Genomic DNA, 16,287 nt, shown 5'->3' on the forward strand with positions numbered 1-16,287 from the left:
CTACGAAAGCCACCTTAGACCTTTCAGTGGGAAACTGGTCCGACATCATCTCCAAGTGCAGGGAGCATTGGGAAAGAAAGCCACGGCAAAACTTAGAGTCCCCATCAAATTTATCCGGCAAGGATAGGCGTAAACCAGAAGCGGCCTGTCACGATGCCGGCTGGCAGGTAGTGGACCCTCTGTGCCAGAGAGGGATTGGCGTGGACCGTGCTAGTGGACCGGTTCTAAGCCACTACTGGTTTTCACCAGAGCCCGCCGCAAAGCGGGATGGTCTTGCTGCGGCGGTAGTGACCAGGTCGTATCCACTAGCAACGGCTCACCTCTCTGGCTGCTGAAGATAGGCGCGGTACAAGGGAGTAGGCAGAAGCAAGGTCGGACGTAGCAGAAGGTCGGGGCAGGCAGCAAGGATCGTAGTCAGGGGCAACGGCAGAAGGTCTGGAAACACAGGCAAGGAACACACAAGGAACGCTTTCACTGGCACTAAGGCAACAAGATCCGGCAAGGGAGTGCAAGGGAAGTGAGGTAATATAGGGAAGTGCACAGGTGAAAACCCTAATTGGAACCACTGCGCCAATCAGCGGCGCAGTGGCCCTTTAAATCGCAGAGACCCGGCGCGCGCGCGCCCTAGGGAGCGGGGCCGCGCGCGCCGGGACAGAACAGACGGGGAGCGAGTCAGGTAGGGGAGCCGGGGTGCGCATCGCGAGCGGGCGCTACCCGCATCGCGAATCGCATCCCGGCTGGCAGCAGGATCGCAGCGCCCCGGGTCAGAGGACGTGACCGGAGCGCTGCAGCGGAGGGAGTGAAGCGAGCGCTCCGGGGAGGAGCGGGGACCCGGAGCGCTCGGCGTAACAGTACCCCCCCCCTTGGGTCTCCCCCTCTTCTTGGAGCCTGAGAACCTGAGGAGCAGACTTTTGTCAAGGATGTTGTCCTCAGGTTCCCAGGATCTCTCTTCAGGACCACAACCCTCCCAGTCTACTAAAAAAAAATTTTTCCCTCTGACCTTTTTGGCAGCCAAAATTTCCTTGACCGAGAAGACGTCCGAGGAGCCGGAAACAGGAGTGGGAGGAACAGATTTGGGAGAAAAACGGTTGAGGATGAGTGGTTTGAGAAGAGAGACGTGAAAGGCATTAGGGATACGAAGAGAAGGAGGAAGAAGAAGTTTATAAGAGACAGGATTAATTTGACACAAAATTTTGAAAGGACCAAGATAGCGTGGTCCCAACTTGTAGCTAGGGACACGGAAGCGGACATATTTAGCGGAGAGCCATACCTTGTCTCCAGGGGAAAAAACGGGGGGAGCTCTTCTTTTCTTATCCGCGAACCTCTTCATGCGTGAAGAAGCCTGTAAGAGAGAATTTTGGGTCTCTCTCCATATAATGGAAAGGTCACGAGAAATTTCATCCACAGCGGGCAGACCAGAGGGCAAGGGGGTAGGGAGGGGGGGAAGAGGGTGACGGCCGTACACCACGAAAAATGGGGATTTGGAGGAAGATTCAGAGACCCTGAAGTTATACGAGAATTCGGCCCATGGAAGGAGATCTGCCCAGTCATCCTGGCGGGAGGAAACAAAATGTCGCAAATAATCACCCAGGATCTGGTTAATTCTTTCTACTTGTCCATTGGACTGGGGATGATATGCAGAGGAAAAATTTAATTTAATCTTGAGTTGTTTACAGAGAGCTCTCCAGAATTTAGACACGAATTGGACCCCTCTATCCGAGACAATCTGCGTAGGCAACCCGTGAAGACGAAAAATGTGTACAAAAAATTGTTTAGCCAACTGAGGCGCAGAAGGAAGACCAGGAAGAGGGATGAAATGTGCCATTTTGGAGAATCGATCAACGACCACCCAAATAACGGTGTTGCCACGGGAAGGGGGTAAATCAGTAATAAAATCCATACCAATCAGAGACCAAGGCTGTTCGGGGACAGGCAGAGGATGAAGAAAACCAGCGGGCTTCTGGCGAGGAGTCTTATCCCGGGCACAGATAGTGCAGGCTCGCACAAAGTCCCCAACATCCGTCTCCAGAGTCGGCCACCAATAGAAGCGGGAGATGAGTTGCACAGATTTCTTGATGCCCGCATGACCTGCGAGATGGGAGGAGTGACCCCATTTGAGGATTCCGAGGCGTTGGCGTGGAGAAACAAAGGTCTTTCCTGGAGGAGTCTGCCTGATGGAGGCAGGAGAAGTGGAGATCAGGCAGTCAGGTGGAATGATGTGTTGCGGAGGGAGATCAACTTCTGAGGCATCCGAGGAACGAGAGAGAGCATCGGCCCTAATGTTCTTATCGGCAGGACGAAAGTGAATCTCAAAATTAAATCGGGCAAAGAACAGAGACCACCGGGCCTGGCGAGGATTCAGCCGTTGGGCCGACTGGAGGTAGGAGAGGTTCTTGTGGTCGGTGTAGATAATAACAGGAAATCTTGATCCCTCCAGCAGATGCCTCCATTCCTCAAGTGCTAATTTAATGGCTAGAAGCTCTCGATCCCCGATGGAGTAGTTCCTCTCCACTGGAGAGAAGGTCCTAGAGAAAAAACCACAAGTGACAGCATGCCCGGAAGAATTTTTTTGTAGAAGAACAGCTCCAGCTCCTACTGAGGAGGCATCAACCTCCAATAGGAAGGGTTTGGAAGGGTCAGGTCTGGAGAGCACGGGAGCCGAAGAAAAGGCAGACTTGAGTCGTTTAAAGGAGTCTTCTGCTTGAGGAGGCCAGGACTTGGGATCAGCATTTTTTTTGGTTAAAGCCACGATAGGAGCCACAATGGTAGAAAAATGTGGAATAAATTGCCTGTAATAATTGGCGAACCCCAAAAAGCGTTGGATAGCACGGAGTCCGGAGGGGCGTGGCCAATTTAAGACGGCAGAGAGTTTGTCTGGATCCATCTGTAGTCCCTGGCCAGAGACCAAATATCCTAGAAAAGGAAGAGATTGGCATTCAAACAGACATTTCTCAATTTTGGCATAGAGTTGGTTGTCACGAAGTCTCTGAAGAACCATACGGACATGCTGGCGGTGTTCTTCTAGATTGGCAGAAAAAATTAGGATATCGTCCAGATATACCACAACACAGGAGTATAACAGATCACGAAAAATTTCATTGACAAAGTCTTGGAAGACGGCAGGGGCATTGCACAGTCCAAAGGGCATGACCAGATACTCAAAGTGTCCATCTCTGGTGTTAAATGCCGTTTTCCACTCGTCCCCCTCTCTGATGCGGATGAGGTTATAGGCGCCTCTTAAGTCCAATTTAGTGAAGATGTGGGCACCTTGGAGGCGATCAAAGAGTTCAGAGATGAGGGGTAAGGGGTAGCGGTTCTTAACCGTGATTTTATTAAGACCGCGGTAGTCAATGCAAGGACGTAGGGAGCCATCTTTTTTGGACACAAAGAAAAATCCGGCTCCGGCAGGAGAGGAGGATTTACGGATAAAGCCCTTTTTTAGATTCTCCTGGACGTATTCGGACATGGCAAGAGTCTCTGGGGCAGAGAGAGGATAAATTCTGCCCCGGGGTGGAGTAGTACCCGGGAGGAGGTCGATAGGGCAATCATAAGGCCTGTGAGGAGGTAGAGTCTCAGCTTGTTTTTTGCAGAAAACATCCGCGAAGTCCATATAGGCCTTAGGGAGACCGGTTACTGGAGGAACCACAGAGTTACGGCAAGGGTTACTGGGAACCGGTTTTAGACAGTTCTTGGAACAAGAGGACCCCCAACTCTTGATCTCCCCAGTGGACCAATCCAGGGTTGGGGAATGAAGTTGAAGCCAGGGAAGTCCAAGGAGAATCTCCGAGGTGCAATTGGGGAGGACCAAAAGTTCAATCCTCTCATGATGAGATCCGATGCTCATAAGAAGGGGCTCCGTGCGGAAACGTATGGTACAGTCCAATCTTTCATTATTTACACAATTGATGTAGAGGGGTCTGGCGAGACTGGTCACTGGGATGTTGAACCTGTTGACGAGAGAGGCCAAAATAAAATTTCCTGCAGATCCAGAGTCCAAGAAGGCCACTGTAGAGAAGGAGAAGGCAGAGGCAGACATCCGCACAGGCACAGTAAGACGTGGAGAAGCAGAGTAGACATCAAGGACTGTCTCACCCTTGTGCGGAGTCAGCGTACGTCTTTCCAGGCGGGGAGGACGGATAGGACAATCCCTCAGGAAGTGTTCGGTACTAGCACAGTACAGGCAGAGGTTCTCCATACGGCGTCGTGTCCTCTCTTGAGGTGTCAGGCGAGACCGGTCGACCTGCATAGCCTCCACGGCGGGAGGCACAGGAACAGATTGCAGGGGACCAGAGGAGAGAGGAGCCGAGGAGACGAAACGCCTCGTGCGAACAGAGTCCATATCTTGGCGGAGTTCCTGACGCCTTTCAGAAAAACGCATGTCAATGCGAGTGGCTAGGTGAATAAGTTCATGTAGATTAGCAGGAATTTCTCGTGCGGCCAGAACATCTTTAATGTTGCTGGATAGGCCTTTTTTGAAGGTCGCGCAGAGGGCCTCATTATTCCAGGACAATTCTGAAGCAAGTGTACGGAATTGTACGGCATACTCGCCAACGGAAGAATTACCCTGGACCAGGTTCAACAGGGCAGTCTCAGCAGAAGAGGCTCGGGCAGGTTCCTCAAAGACACTTCGGATTTCCGAGAAGAAGGAGTGTACAGAGGCAGTGACGGGGTCATTGCGGTCCCAGAGCGGTGTGGCCCATGACAGGGCTTTTCCGGACAGAAGACTGACTACGAAAGCCACCTTAGACCTTTCAGTGGGAAACAGGTCCGACATCATCTCCAGATGCAGGGAACATTGGGAAAGAAAGCCACGGCAAAACTTAGAGTCCCCATCAAATTTATCCGGCAAGGATAAGCGTATCCCAGGAGCGGCCACTCGCTGCGGAGGAGGTGCAGGAGCTGGCGGAGGAGATGACTGCTGAAGCTGTGGTAGCAACTGTTGTAGCATAACGGTCAGTTGAGACAGCTGTTGGCCTTGTTGCGCTATCTGTTGTGACTGCTGGGCGACCACCGTGGTGAGGTCAGCGACAACTGGCAGAGGAACTTCAGCGGGATCCATGGCCGGATCTACTGTCACGATGCCGGCTGGCAGGTAGTGGACCCTCTGTGCCAGAGAGGGATTGGCGTGGACCGTGCTAGTGGACCGGTTCTAAGCCACTACTGGTTTTCACCAGAGCCCGCCGCAAAGCGGGATGGTCTTGCTGCGGCGGTAGTGACCAGGTCGTATCCACTAGCAACGGCTCACCTCTCTGGCTGCTGAAGATAGGCGCGGTACAAGGGAGTAGACAGAAGCAAGGTCGGACGTAGCAGAAGGTCGGGGCAGGCAGCAAGGATCGTAGTCAGGGGCAACGGCAGGAGGTCTGGAACACAGGCTAGAAACACACAAGGAAACGCTTTCACTGGCACAATGGCAACAAGATCCGGCAAGGAAGTGCAGGGGAAGTGAGGTGATATAGGGAAGTGCACAGGTGATCAGACTAATTGGAACCACTGCGCCAATCAGCGGCGCAGTGGCCCTTTAAATCGCAAAGACCCGGCGCGCGCGCGCCCTAAGGAGCGGGGCCGCGCGCGCCGGGACAGGACCGACGGGGAGCGAGTCAGGTACGGGAGCCGGGGTGCGCATCGCGAGCGGGCGCTACCCGCATCGCGAATCGCATCCCGGCTGGAGGCGGTATCGCAGCGCCCCGGGTCAGTGGATCTGACCGGAGCGCTGCAGTGAGGAGAGTGTAGCGAGCGCTCCGGGGAGGAGCGGGGACCCGGAGCGCTCGGCGTAACAACCCCCATATGTGATACACATCATTCAAGCACAATAGAGACAGATTTTCACTCTTTAAATACCTTTTGCAGAATTCAGCTTTCGGTAGTGTGTGGACATGTGGTCTTGAATAAGAAACTGTGTAGACAGAGAACATGAAGACCCGGGAAACAGCGCTTTTTGGAACAAAAAACAAAAAAAAAATTAAAGAAAGGAACTATAGAACTGTAAACTGTAAAAATAAGTTTCTGCAGGGATGAAAATACATATGAATTCAGGGTAGCTCAAAGGTTCCTTATTGAAATTGAAGTATTAAAAAAAAGTATCTTAAAGCCCATCTATTGTTGTCAAAATAAGAATCAATCCCTCCTCGGGCTGCTGTCGATACTATGTAGTGCTGCAAGAAATCTTACCCTCTTGGTTTCTGTAAATCCATGGGCTTTCTCTCCACTTTGGAGAACTTTCCCTGCATTGTGTTCAATGATAGCTGTATATAGTTGTACAGTACAGACCAAAAGTTTGGATACACCTTCTCATTCAGAGTTTTCTTTATTTTCAGGACTATGAAAATTGTAGATTCACACTGAAGGCATCAAAACTATGAATTAACACATGTGGAATTATAGACATAAAAAAGTGTGAAAATCTGTCATATTCTAGGTTCTAGACACCTTTTGCTGTGATTACTGCTTTGCACACTCTTGGCATTCTCTTGATGAGCTTCAAGAGGTAGTCACCTGAAATGGTCTTCCAACAGTCTTGAAGGAGTTCCCAGAGATGCTTAGCACTTGTTGGCCCTTTTTGCCTTCACTCTGCGGTCCAGCTCACCCCAAACCATCTCGATTGGGTTCAGGTCCGGTGACTGTGGAGGCCAGGTCATCTGGCGCAGCACCCCATCACTCTCCTTCTTGGTCAAATAGCCCTTACACAGCCTGGAGATGATTGGGGTCATTGTCCTGGTGAAAAATAAATGATGGTCCAACTAAACGCAAACCGGATGGAATAGCAGCCGCTGCAAGATGCTGTGGTAGCCATGCTGGGTCAGTATGCCTTCAATCTTGAATAAATCCCCAACAGTGTCACGAGCAAACCCCCCCCCCCCACACACACACACACCATCACACCTCCTCCTCCACACCATCACACCTCCTCCTCCACACCATCACACCTCCTTCTCCACACCAGCACACCTGTGAAGTGAAAACCATTTCAGGTGACTACCTCTTTAATCTCAACAAGAGAATGCCAAGAGTGTGCAAAGCAGTAATCAAAGCAAAAGGTGGCTACTTTGAACAACCTAGAATATGACATATTTTCATTTGTTTCACACTTTTTTGTTATGTCTATAATTCCACGTGTGTTAATTCATAGTTTTGATGCCTTCAGTGTGAATCTACAATTTTCATAGTCATGAAAATAAAGAAAACTCTGAATGAGAAGGTGTGTCCAAACTTTTGGTCTGTTCTGTATGCATTGAGCTCCCCCTAGTGGTGGCTGCAGTTATCAACAATATTATCATTTTTAGTACATTTTCCATCATTTGCTGATATTCAATTGCATTTAATGACATTAAATGGGTACTTCGGTGGAATTTTTATATATTTTTTTCAAATCAACTGGTGCTAGAAAGTTATACAGATTTGTAAATTACTTCTATTAAAACAAATCTTAATCCTACCAGTACTTATCAGCTGTTGTATACTACAGAGGAGTGTAGTTCTTTTCAGTCTGACCACAGTGATCTCTGCTGCCACCTCTGTCCATGTCAGGAACTGTTCAGAGCAGGAAAGGTTTACTATGGGGATTTGCTCCTACTCTGGACAGTTCCTTACATGGACAGAGGTGTCAGCAGATAGCACTGTGGTCAGACTGGAAAGAACAACACAACTTTCTGTGAAACATACAGCAGCTGATAAGTACTGGAAGGACTAAGATTTTTTAATAAAAGTAGTTTACAAATCTATTTAACTTTCTGGAGCCAGTTGATTTGAAAAAAAAAATTGTTTTCCACTGGAGTACCCCTTTAACGACGCAGGACGTATATTTACGTCCTGCGCCGGCTCCCGCGATATGAAGCGGGATCGCGCCGCGATCCCGCATCATATTGCGTCGGTCCCGGCGCTCATCAACGGCCGGGACCCGCGGCTAATACCACACATCGCCGATTGCGATATTAACCCTTTAGAAGCGGCGGTCAAAGCTGACCGCCGCTTCTAAAGTGAAAGTGAAAGTGGCCCGACTGCTCAGTCGGGCTGTTCGGGACCGCCGCTGCGAAATCGCGGCGTCCTGAACAGCTTACAGGACACCGGGAGGGCCCTTACCTGCCTCCTCGGTGTCCGATTGGCGAATGACTGCTCCGTGCCTGAGATCCAGGCAGGAGCAGTCAAGCACCGATAACACTGATCACAGGCGTTTTAATACACGCCTGTGATCTGTGTAAAAGATCAGTGTGTGCAGTGTTATAGGTCCCTATGGGACCAATAACACTGTAAAGAAAAAAAAGTGTTAATAAAGGTCATTTAACCCCTTCCCTAATAAAAGTTTGAATCACCCCCCTTTTCCCATAAAAAAATAAAACAGTGTAAAAAAAAAAAAATAAACATATGTGGTATTTTTTCCAGAAGTGCGACAAAATCCAACCTATATAAGTAGGGGATTATTTTAATCGTATGGACCTACAGAATAATGATAAGGTGTAATTTTTACCGAAATATGCACTGCGTAGAAACGGAAGCCCCCAAAAGTAACAAAATGGCGTTTTTTCTTTGATTTTGTCGCACAATGATTTTTTTTTCCGTTTCGTCGTGCCTTTTTGGGTAAAATGACTAATGTCACTGCAAAGTAGAATTGTCGACGCAAAAAATAAGCCATAATATGGATTTTTAGGTGGAAAATTGAAAGGGTTATGATTTTTAAAAGGTAAGGAGGAAAAAACGAAAGTGCAAAAACGGAAAAACCCTGAGTCCTTAAGGGGTTAACCATATAGTGCCTGGAAATAAGTTGCACTGAGAAGGGAACATTTTACATAAAAACATAGAATGTGTTCGCAAACAAGAATTTTATTTTCAGATTATAATTTTTTTTTCTATTTTTTGTGCAGCCATATTGCCTGAACTGCTTTTAACAGTGGTAAATTAAGAGCACTGTTTTCCAAGCAGTGTGCCTCCAGCTGTTGCAAAACTACAGCACCTAGCATGCCTGGACAGCCAAAGGCTGTCCAGGCATGATAGGCGCTGTAGTTTTGCAACAGCTGGAGGCACACTGCTTGGAAAACACCACTTTAGAGATACGTTTTCTAGGAGCCACATGGTCCATAGAAGACAATAAGCTGGAGTGTAGTTTATTAGTTTATTTTTAGACTTAGTGGACAAAGTGAAAACTGCAACATTTAAAGGGTTATCCAGGAAAAAACTTTTTTATATATATATACTAGCTCCAGAAAGTTAAACAGATTTGTAAATTATTTCTATTAAAAAATCTTAATCCTTTCAGTGCTTATGAGCTGCTGAAGTTGAGTTGTTCTTTTCTGTCTAAGTGCTCTCTGATGAGACCTGTCTCGGGAACTGTCCAGAGTAGAAGCAAATCCCCATAGCAAACCTCTTCTACTCTGTGCAGTTCCCGAGACAAGCAGAGATGTCAGCAGAGAGCACTGTTGCCAGACAGAAGAGAACAACTCAACTTCAGCAGCTGATAATTATTGGAAGGATTAAGATTTTTTAATAGAAGTCATTTACAAATCTGTTTTTTTTATCACAAAATGGAAAAAGAAAATCCTTAATATTTATTCCTATCATTTTCTATGACATTTTATTCCCTTAATTTGGAATGAATGATGCAAATGGGTGACATGCAAAACAAGTGAAAGACTCGCTCTTCAGTTATAATAATCAAAATCTAATCTTCATTTATAATAATCAAAATCTATGAGTAGGGATTAGCAAATCAACTGGAGAATTTGCTGATCCATAGAAAGCAATGGAAGAGTCAATTTACCTATTACCCCAAGCACACGTGCCTCCAAGTGCCCATGCACACTACAGAATTTCAATCCAGAGAAATGTTGGAGATTTTGTGTGCAGCAGTCGCCAAATAAATCAACTATAATGTCCATTCGGACATGAAGCATCGTCCCCATTGACAGCAATGCAGTTCCAGACAGAAACATGATCGTTCATGACAGAACATGTTCATTCATTTGGGTGGATATTGACGTCCTGTTGGATATCAAAGTTGTGTAGGCCCCAGAACATCAAGCCATGGTGACTTCCCTTTAAAGGGGTACTCCAGTGAAAAATAATTAGTTTAAAAGCAATTGGTGCCAGAAAGTTAAACAGATTTGTAAATTACTTCTATTAAAATTGTTTAATCCTTCCAGTACTTATCAGCTGCTGTGTGCGCCAGAGGAAGTTGACTTTTTCTTTTCTGTCTGACCACAGTGCTCTCTGCTGACACCACTGTCCATGTCAGGAACTGTCCAGAGTAGGAACAAATCCCTGCAGCAAACATCTTCTTCTCTGGACAGTTCCTAATATGGACAGAGGCATCAGCAGAGAGCACTGTGGTCAGACAGAAAAGACCTATACAACTTCCTCTGGAGCATACAGCAGCTAAGTAATGCGGACGGGACAGGTTTTACTGAGCAAGAGGCACGCTGTTAGGATTCGGCAGGCTGGTGGTGGATCCTCTGTGTCAGTGAGGGATTGGTGTGGACCGTACCGGTGGACCGGTTCTAAGTTGCTACTGGTATTCACCAGAGCCCGCCGCAAAGCGGGACGGTCTTGCTGCGGCGGTAGCAACCAGGTCGTGTCCACTGGTAGCGGCTCAACCTCACTGACTGCTGAGACTGGCGTGGTACAGAAGGACAAGGCAAGAACAAGGTCGGACGTAGTAGAAAGCCAGGGCAGGCAGCAAGGGTCGTAGTCAGGGGCAACAGCAGAAGGTCTGGAACACAGGCTTGGGACATACACAAAACGCTTTCACTGGCACAAGGCAACAAGATCCGGCAATGCTGGGAAGGGGAAGTGAGGTTATATAGGCGTGGAGCATGTGGGAGCTAATTACACTGATTGGGCCAGGCACCAATTAGTGGTGCACTGGCCCCTTAAAACTTAGAGAGCTGGCGCGCGCGCCCTAGAGAGCGGAGCCGCGCACGCCAGGACGTGACAGCTGGGGAACGGGACAGGTGAGCAGATTGGGATGCGACCCGCGAGCGGGCGCGTCCCACTATGCGAATCGCATCCCCGCCGGCAGTGACAGTGCAGCGCTCCCGGTCAGCGGGTCTGACCGGGGCTCTGCAGAGAAAAGAACGCCGCGAGCGCTCCAGGGAGGAGCAGGGACCCGGAGCGCTCGGCGTAACAGTACCCTCCCCCCCTTAGGTCTCCTCCTCTTTTTATCTGCTTGTCCCTTCGTACGAGACGAGGCCATTGGGAGCGACTCTTGAGTCTCCTTCCAGATAACGGAGAAGTCCTGGGTTACTTCATCTAGGGCAGGAACTCCAAAAGAAGTGGGAATGGGGAGGGGAGGCAGAGGGGGAAGCTTGCCAGGGGGCAGAGTATTACCAGGAAGGGGGCTATGAGGAGGCAAGATCTCTGCTTGCTTTTTGGCAAAAAAATCTGAAAAATCCTGGTAAGCCTTGGGAGGGACCGGTAAGCGTGGAACCTCAGGAGTTAGACAAATGGGAGCAGATGTGAGGCATCGTTTGCGACAAGAAGGACTCCAATTTTTGATCTCCCCGGTGGTCCAGTCAAGGGTGGGAGAATGACGTTGGAGCCATGGCAGACCGAGGAGGACTTCAGAGGTGCAGTTGGGCAGAATAAAAAATTCAATTTTTTCGTGATGCAGTCCAATGCTCATAAGCAGGGGTTCTGTGCGGTAATGCACAGTGCAGTCCAATTTTTTTCCGTTGACAGAAGAAATGTAGAGCAGCTTGGCGAGACGGGTTACTGGGATGCTGAACCTATTAACAAAAGAGGCCAAAATAAAATTTCCTGCAGAACCAGAGTCCAAGAAGGCCACAGCTGAGAAGAAGGAGTTGGCAGAAGGAGAAATCCGCACAGGCACAGTGAGACGTGGAGAAGCAAAATTTCTTGTGCGGCCAGTACATCTTTGATGTTGCTGGATAAGCCTTTCTTGAAGGTCACGCAGAGGGCCTCATTGTTCCAGGCTAGCTCTGAGGCGAGGATACGAAACTGGATGGCGTATTCGCCTACGGAAGAACTTCCTTGGACTAGGTTCAGCAAAGCAGTCTCGGCAGAGGAGTACCGGGCTGGCTCCTCGAAGACACTACGGACTTCAGCGAAGAAGGACTGGACAGTGGCTGTGGCAGGATCATTGCGGTCCCAGAGCGGTGTGGCCCATGACAAGCTCTTTCCAGACAGAAGACTAACTACGAAAGCCACCTTAGACCGTTCTGTAGGAAATTGGTCCGACAACATCTCCAAGTGTAGGGAACATTGAGACAGGAAACCACGGCAGAGTTTAGAGTCCCCATCAAATTTGTCCGGCAGGGAAAAGCGGAGCCTAGGAGCAGCCACTCGCTGCAGAGGAGGTGCATGAACTGGAGATGGTTGCTGTAGCTGTGGCAGAAGTTGCTGTAGCATGGCGGTCAACTGCGACAGCTGCTGTCCTTGTTGGGCGATCTGTTGGGATTGCTGGGCGACCACCGTGGAAAGGTCAGCGAGACTTGGCAGCGGCACCTCAGCAGGATCCATGGCTGGATCTACTGTTAGGATTCAGCAGGCTGTTGGTGGATCCTCTGTGTCAGTGAGGGATTGGCGTGGACCGTACCGATGGAGCGGTTCTAAGTTGCTACTGGTATTCACCAGAGCCCGCTGCAAAGCGGGATGGTCTTGATGCGGCGGTAGCAACCAGGTCGTATCCACCGGTAGCGGCTCAACCTCACTGACTGCTGAGACTGGCATGGTACAGAAGGACAAGGCAAGAGCAAGGTCGGACGTAGTAGAAGGTCAGGGCAGGCAGCAAGGGTCGTAGTCAGGGGCAACAGCAGAAGGTCTGGAACACAGGCTTGGGACATACACAAAACGCTTTCACTGGCACAAGGCAACAAGATCCGGCAATGCTGGGAAGGGGAAGTGAGGATATATAGGCGTGTAGCAGGTGGGAGCTAATTACACTGATTGGGCCAGGCACCAATTAGTGGTGCACTGGCCCCTTAAATCTCAGAGAGCTGGCGCGCGCGCGCCCTAGAGAGCGGAGCCGCACACGCCAGGACGTGACAGCCGGGGAACGGGACAGGTGAGCAGATTGGGATGCGACCTGCGAGCGGGCGCGTCCCGCTATGCGGATCGCATCCCCGCTGGCAGTGTCAGTGCAGCGCTCCCGGTCAGCGGGTCTGACCGGGGTGCTGCAGAGAGGAGAACGCCGCGAGCGCTCCGGCGAGGAGCAGGGACCCGGAGCGCTCGGCGTAACACACGCTTTGTAGGATTAGTTTTCCTAATAGGGTGTGTGACATAAGGTTTTCTTTTGCCTTTATTTTTGTGAATATAGTAACTTTTGTTTCCCTTTTGTACTATTGACCTCTGATACAACTGATGGAACTAATATGAACACCGCCCTGTATCATTCACTTGCCGGGATGATTTCATATCTCGTCATGAATTTCTAGATGGCTAAAGTTGCTGAAAACGTAATCAAGTTTTAAAACCAGCAGCGGGGATCAGGGAAGAGAGTCCTGGAGGCCGCGAGAGCCGAGCAGGAAGCAATAAACACTGATGTGGGAAACACGATAAGGGAAACCACAATTATGGGGTGAGGGGGGCGCCCTGTCCTCTTCACCTTCCTTCACCATTAGTTTGCACACCCATAGAAATGTGGCCACATCAGCTCCTCGCCTTATATGACTCAGAAAATATTATTCACTCCAAAACGATTCCCTTCCTGAAATCTTTAACACACACGACACATATCACAACGATAAGAAAAAACAACACAAGTGTGCTACGTATCGCAAGGTTGGTGCATTTTATGTTCCATAGACTCCAGGAGCCCTGTGGCCAGCCCCTTCCCAACAAACCCTGAGGTATCTCAACTATTATTATTATTAATTTACATAACACCCTAGGTTCCAGGGCACTTTACGTTTCTTAATGGATTTAAATACACAAAACAAACACAGGTAAAATGCATGTGACAGATTAGATTGGAGATGGATAGAGAGAGAAAGAAAGGGCCCTGCCCTCGAGGGCTTATAATTTCCAAATGTAGACTACTATCCCAAATCTATTGTAGATTTTGACAAAGTTGATTGCGGCGTCTAAAATGAAAGTAAAATGATCCCGGCAGCTCAGCAGAGCTGATCGGGACCATCGCAATGAAATCACTGTGCCCCGATCAGCTGATAGGACAGCGGGAGGACCCTTACCTGCCTCCTCGCTATCCGATGGTGATCCTCTGCTGCCCTCAGCCTCCGCATGCTGAAGCAGAAAAACACAGATAACACTGATCAATTGTCAAAGGCAGAGACGAGTGGATCCGCTGACCTATGTGGATAATGACTGAGCTGCACCAGGGAGTGAAGTCTAAGGTGCCACTGGTTTTCACCAGAGCCCACCGCAAAGCAGGATGTTCTTGCTGCGGCAGGTGGCACCCAGGTCACTATCCCTGGCACTATCCGTCTACACGGGTTGCCCAGATGTAACTTGGCAAAAAAGAATATGGGAGTAGTCTGTATGAAGCAAAGATCAGCAGGCAGGCGGCAAAGGAGCAAGGTCGGGTCACTAGCAAGGAGGTCAGGAACACAGTAGGCTAAACTCAGAAAATGCTTTCTCAGAGGCTCTAGGCACAAAGATCCAGCACCTGGAAAAGGAAGGTGCAGCAATTTATAAGGTCTGCCAGCAGCAGACCAATCAAGGGCGCACTGGCCCTTTAAAGGGGGACGGGCATGAGCAGAGGCAGAGAAGCCGACACACGAGGAAGGTGAGAAGATGCCCGGGATTCGCATGCGGCGGCGTCCCGTGATGCGAATCCCAGAGCCACCCACAGCCAGAGGAGGAGAGCACACAGGGCCGGAGAGACGGTCATAACATCAATGCTGAGCCAAAGCTCAGCATTGAACAGTGTATGCAATCTAAAGATTGCATGTTATAGCCCCCTATGGGGACTAAAAAAAAAAAAATATTAAAAAATAATTAAGTTAATTAATGTGAATAAGCCCCTCCCCTAATAAAAATTAGAATCCCCCCCTTTTCCATTTTTTTATAAAATAATGTAATAAAAAATAAACATAAAAATATGTGGTTTCGCCGAGTGCGTAAATATCCGAACTATTAAAATGTAAGGTTAGCTAAACCGCATGGCGTATACGTAAAAAAATACCAAAGTCCAAAATTGTGCATGTTAGCTCACTTCATACACCATAAAAAATTATTAAAAATTGATCAAGAAGTCCCATAAAAACAAAAATGGTACCGATAAAATCTACAGACCAAGCCACAAAAAATTTGCTTCATATAGCCCCGTATGCCGAAAAATTATAGTTATAGGGGTCAGAAACTGACAATTTTAAACATATTAATTTTGGAGCATGTAGTAAAATAAAATAAAACCCACATAAAGAATAAAGATAAGGTGTCATTTTTACTGAAAATTGCACTGCCTAGAAGCGGAAGGCATTTTTTTAAAATTTCACCTCACAAATACGTTTTCTTTACGGGCCCGCGGCAGTCTGCAGGAAGCGCTGTGTCCTCCCTAGCAGGAAGCGGCAGACACGCCCCCTCCACATATCTCTATGGGATACATGGAGGGGGCATGTCGGGCACCGCGTCATGCAGGGACGGAAAGCCCCCATCCAGCAGACTGCCACGGCCCAGTACAGGTGATCCTTTGGATAGGGGGATAAGTTAGCACTACAGTTCTCCTTTAAGGGGTTATATAAAAGAAAAAATCTCAATGCAATACAAGAGCAATGGAAAAAACACCTATACTAATATGCATTATATATATAAATTGCCACAAAAACTGCATCACAGACAAGAAAACTGAAGCTGCATTTTTAGACTACCTAATCTAAGTTTACACTGCCCCATAATTTCGAACAAATATTGTGTTACACGGACTTTATGATAATCTGTGCACAACACTGGAATATTCTGACTGTACAGTGGGGCAAAAAAGTATTTAGTCAGCCACCAATTGTGCAAGTTCTCCCACTTAAAAAGATGAGAGTCCTGTAATTTTCATCATAGGTATACCTCAACTATGAGAGACATAATGAGAAAAAAAATCCATAAAATCACATTGTCTGATTTTTAAAGAATTTATTTGCAAATTATGGTGGAAAATAAGTTGTCACGATTCGGCTTACAGGTAGTGGATCCTCTGTGTCAGCGAGGGATTGGCGTGGACCGTGCTGGTGGACCGGTTCTAAGAGGCTGCTGGTGTTCACCAGAGCCCGCCGCAAAGCGGGATGGTCTTGCTGCGGCAGTAGCAACCAGTTCGTATCCACTAGCAACGGCTCAACCTCGCTGACTGCTGAGAAGGCGTGGGACAGAAGGACTAGGCAGAGGCAAGGTCAG

General features: G+C 48.5%; 1 protein-coding gene across 2 annotated transcripts in view; it reads right to left on the minus strand.

Annotated features, from left to right (window-relative positions):
* LOC130363031 (spermatogenesis-associated protein 7 homolog) overlaps positions 1-16,287 on the minus strand; it is a 228,185-nt gene that overhangs the window by 174,863 nt on the left and 37,035 nt on the right. The window contains exon 3 of one of the 2 annotated variants that reach the window (XM_056568328.1): positions 5,839-5,931. The exons of the other annotated variant lie outside the window; for it this stretch is intronic. Within the exon in view, the coding sequence (XP_056424303.1) occupies positions 5,839-5,931 (93 nt within the window). The remainder of the gene's footprint in view (positions 1-5,838; positions 5,932-16,287) is intronic. 2 annotated transcript variants of the gene reach the window in all.

Source organism: Hyla sarda, chromosome 3, assembly GCF_029499605.1.
Source record: "Hyla sarda isolate aHylSar1 chromosome 3, aHylSar1.hap1, whole genome shotgun sequence".
Lineage (NCBI taxonomy): Eukaryota > Metazoa > Chordata > Amphibia > Anura > Hylidae > Hyla > Hyla sarda.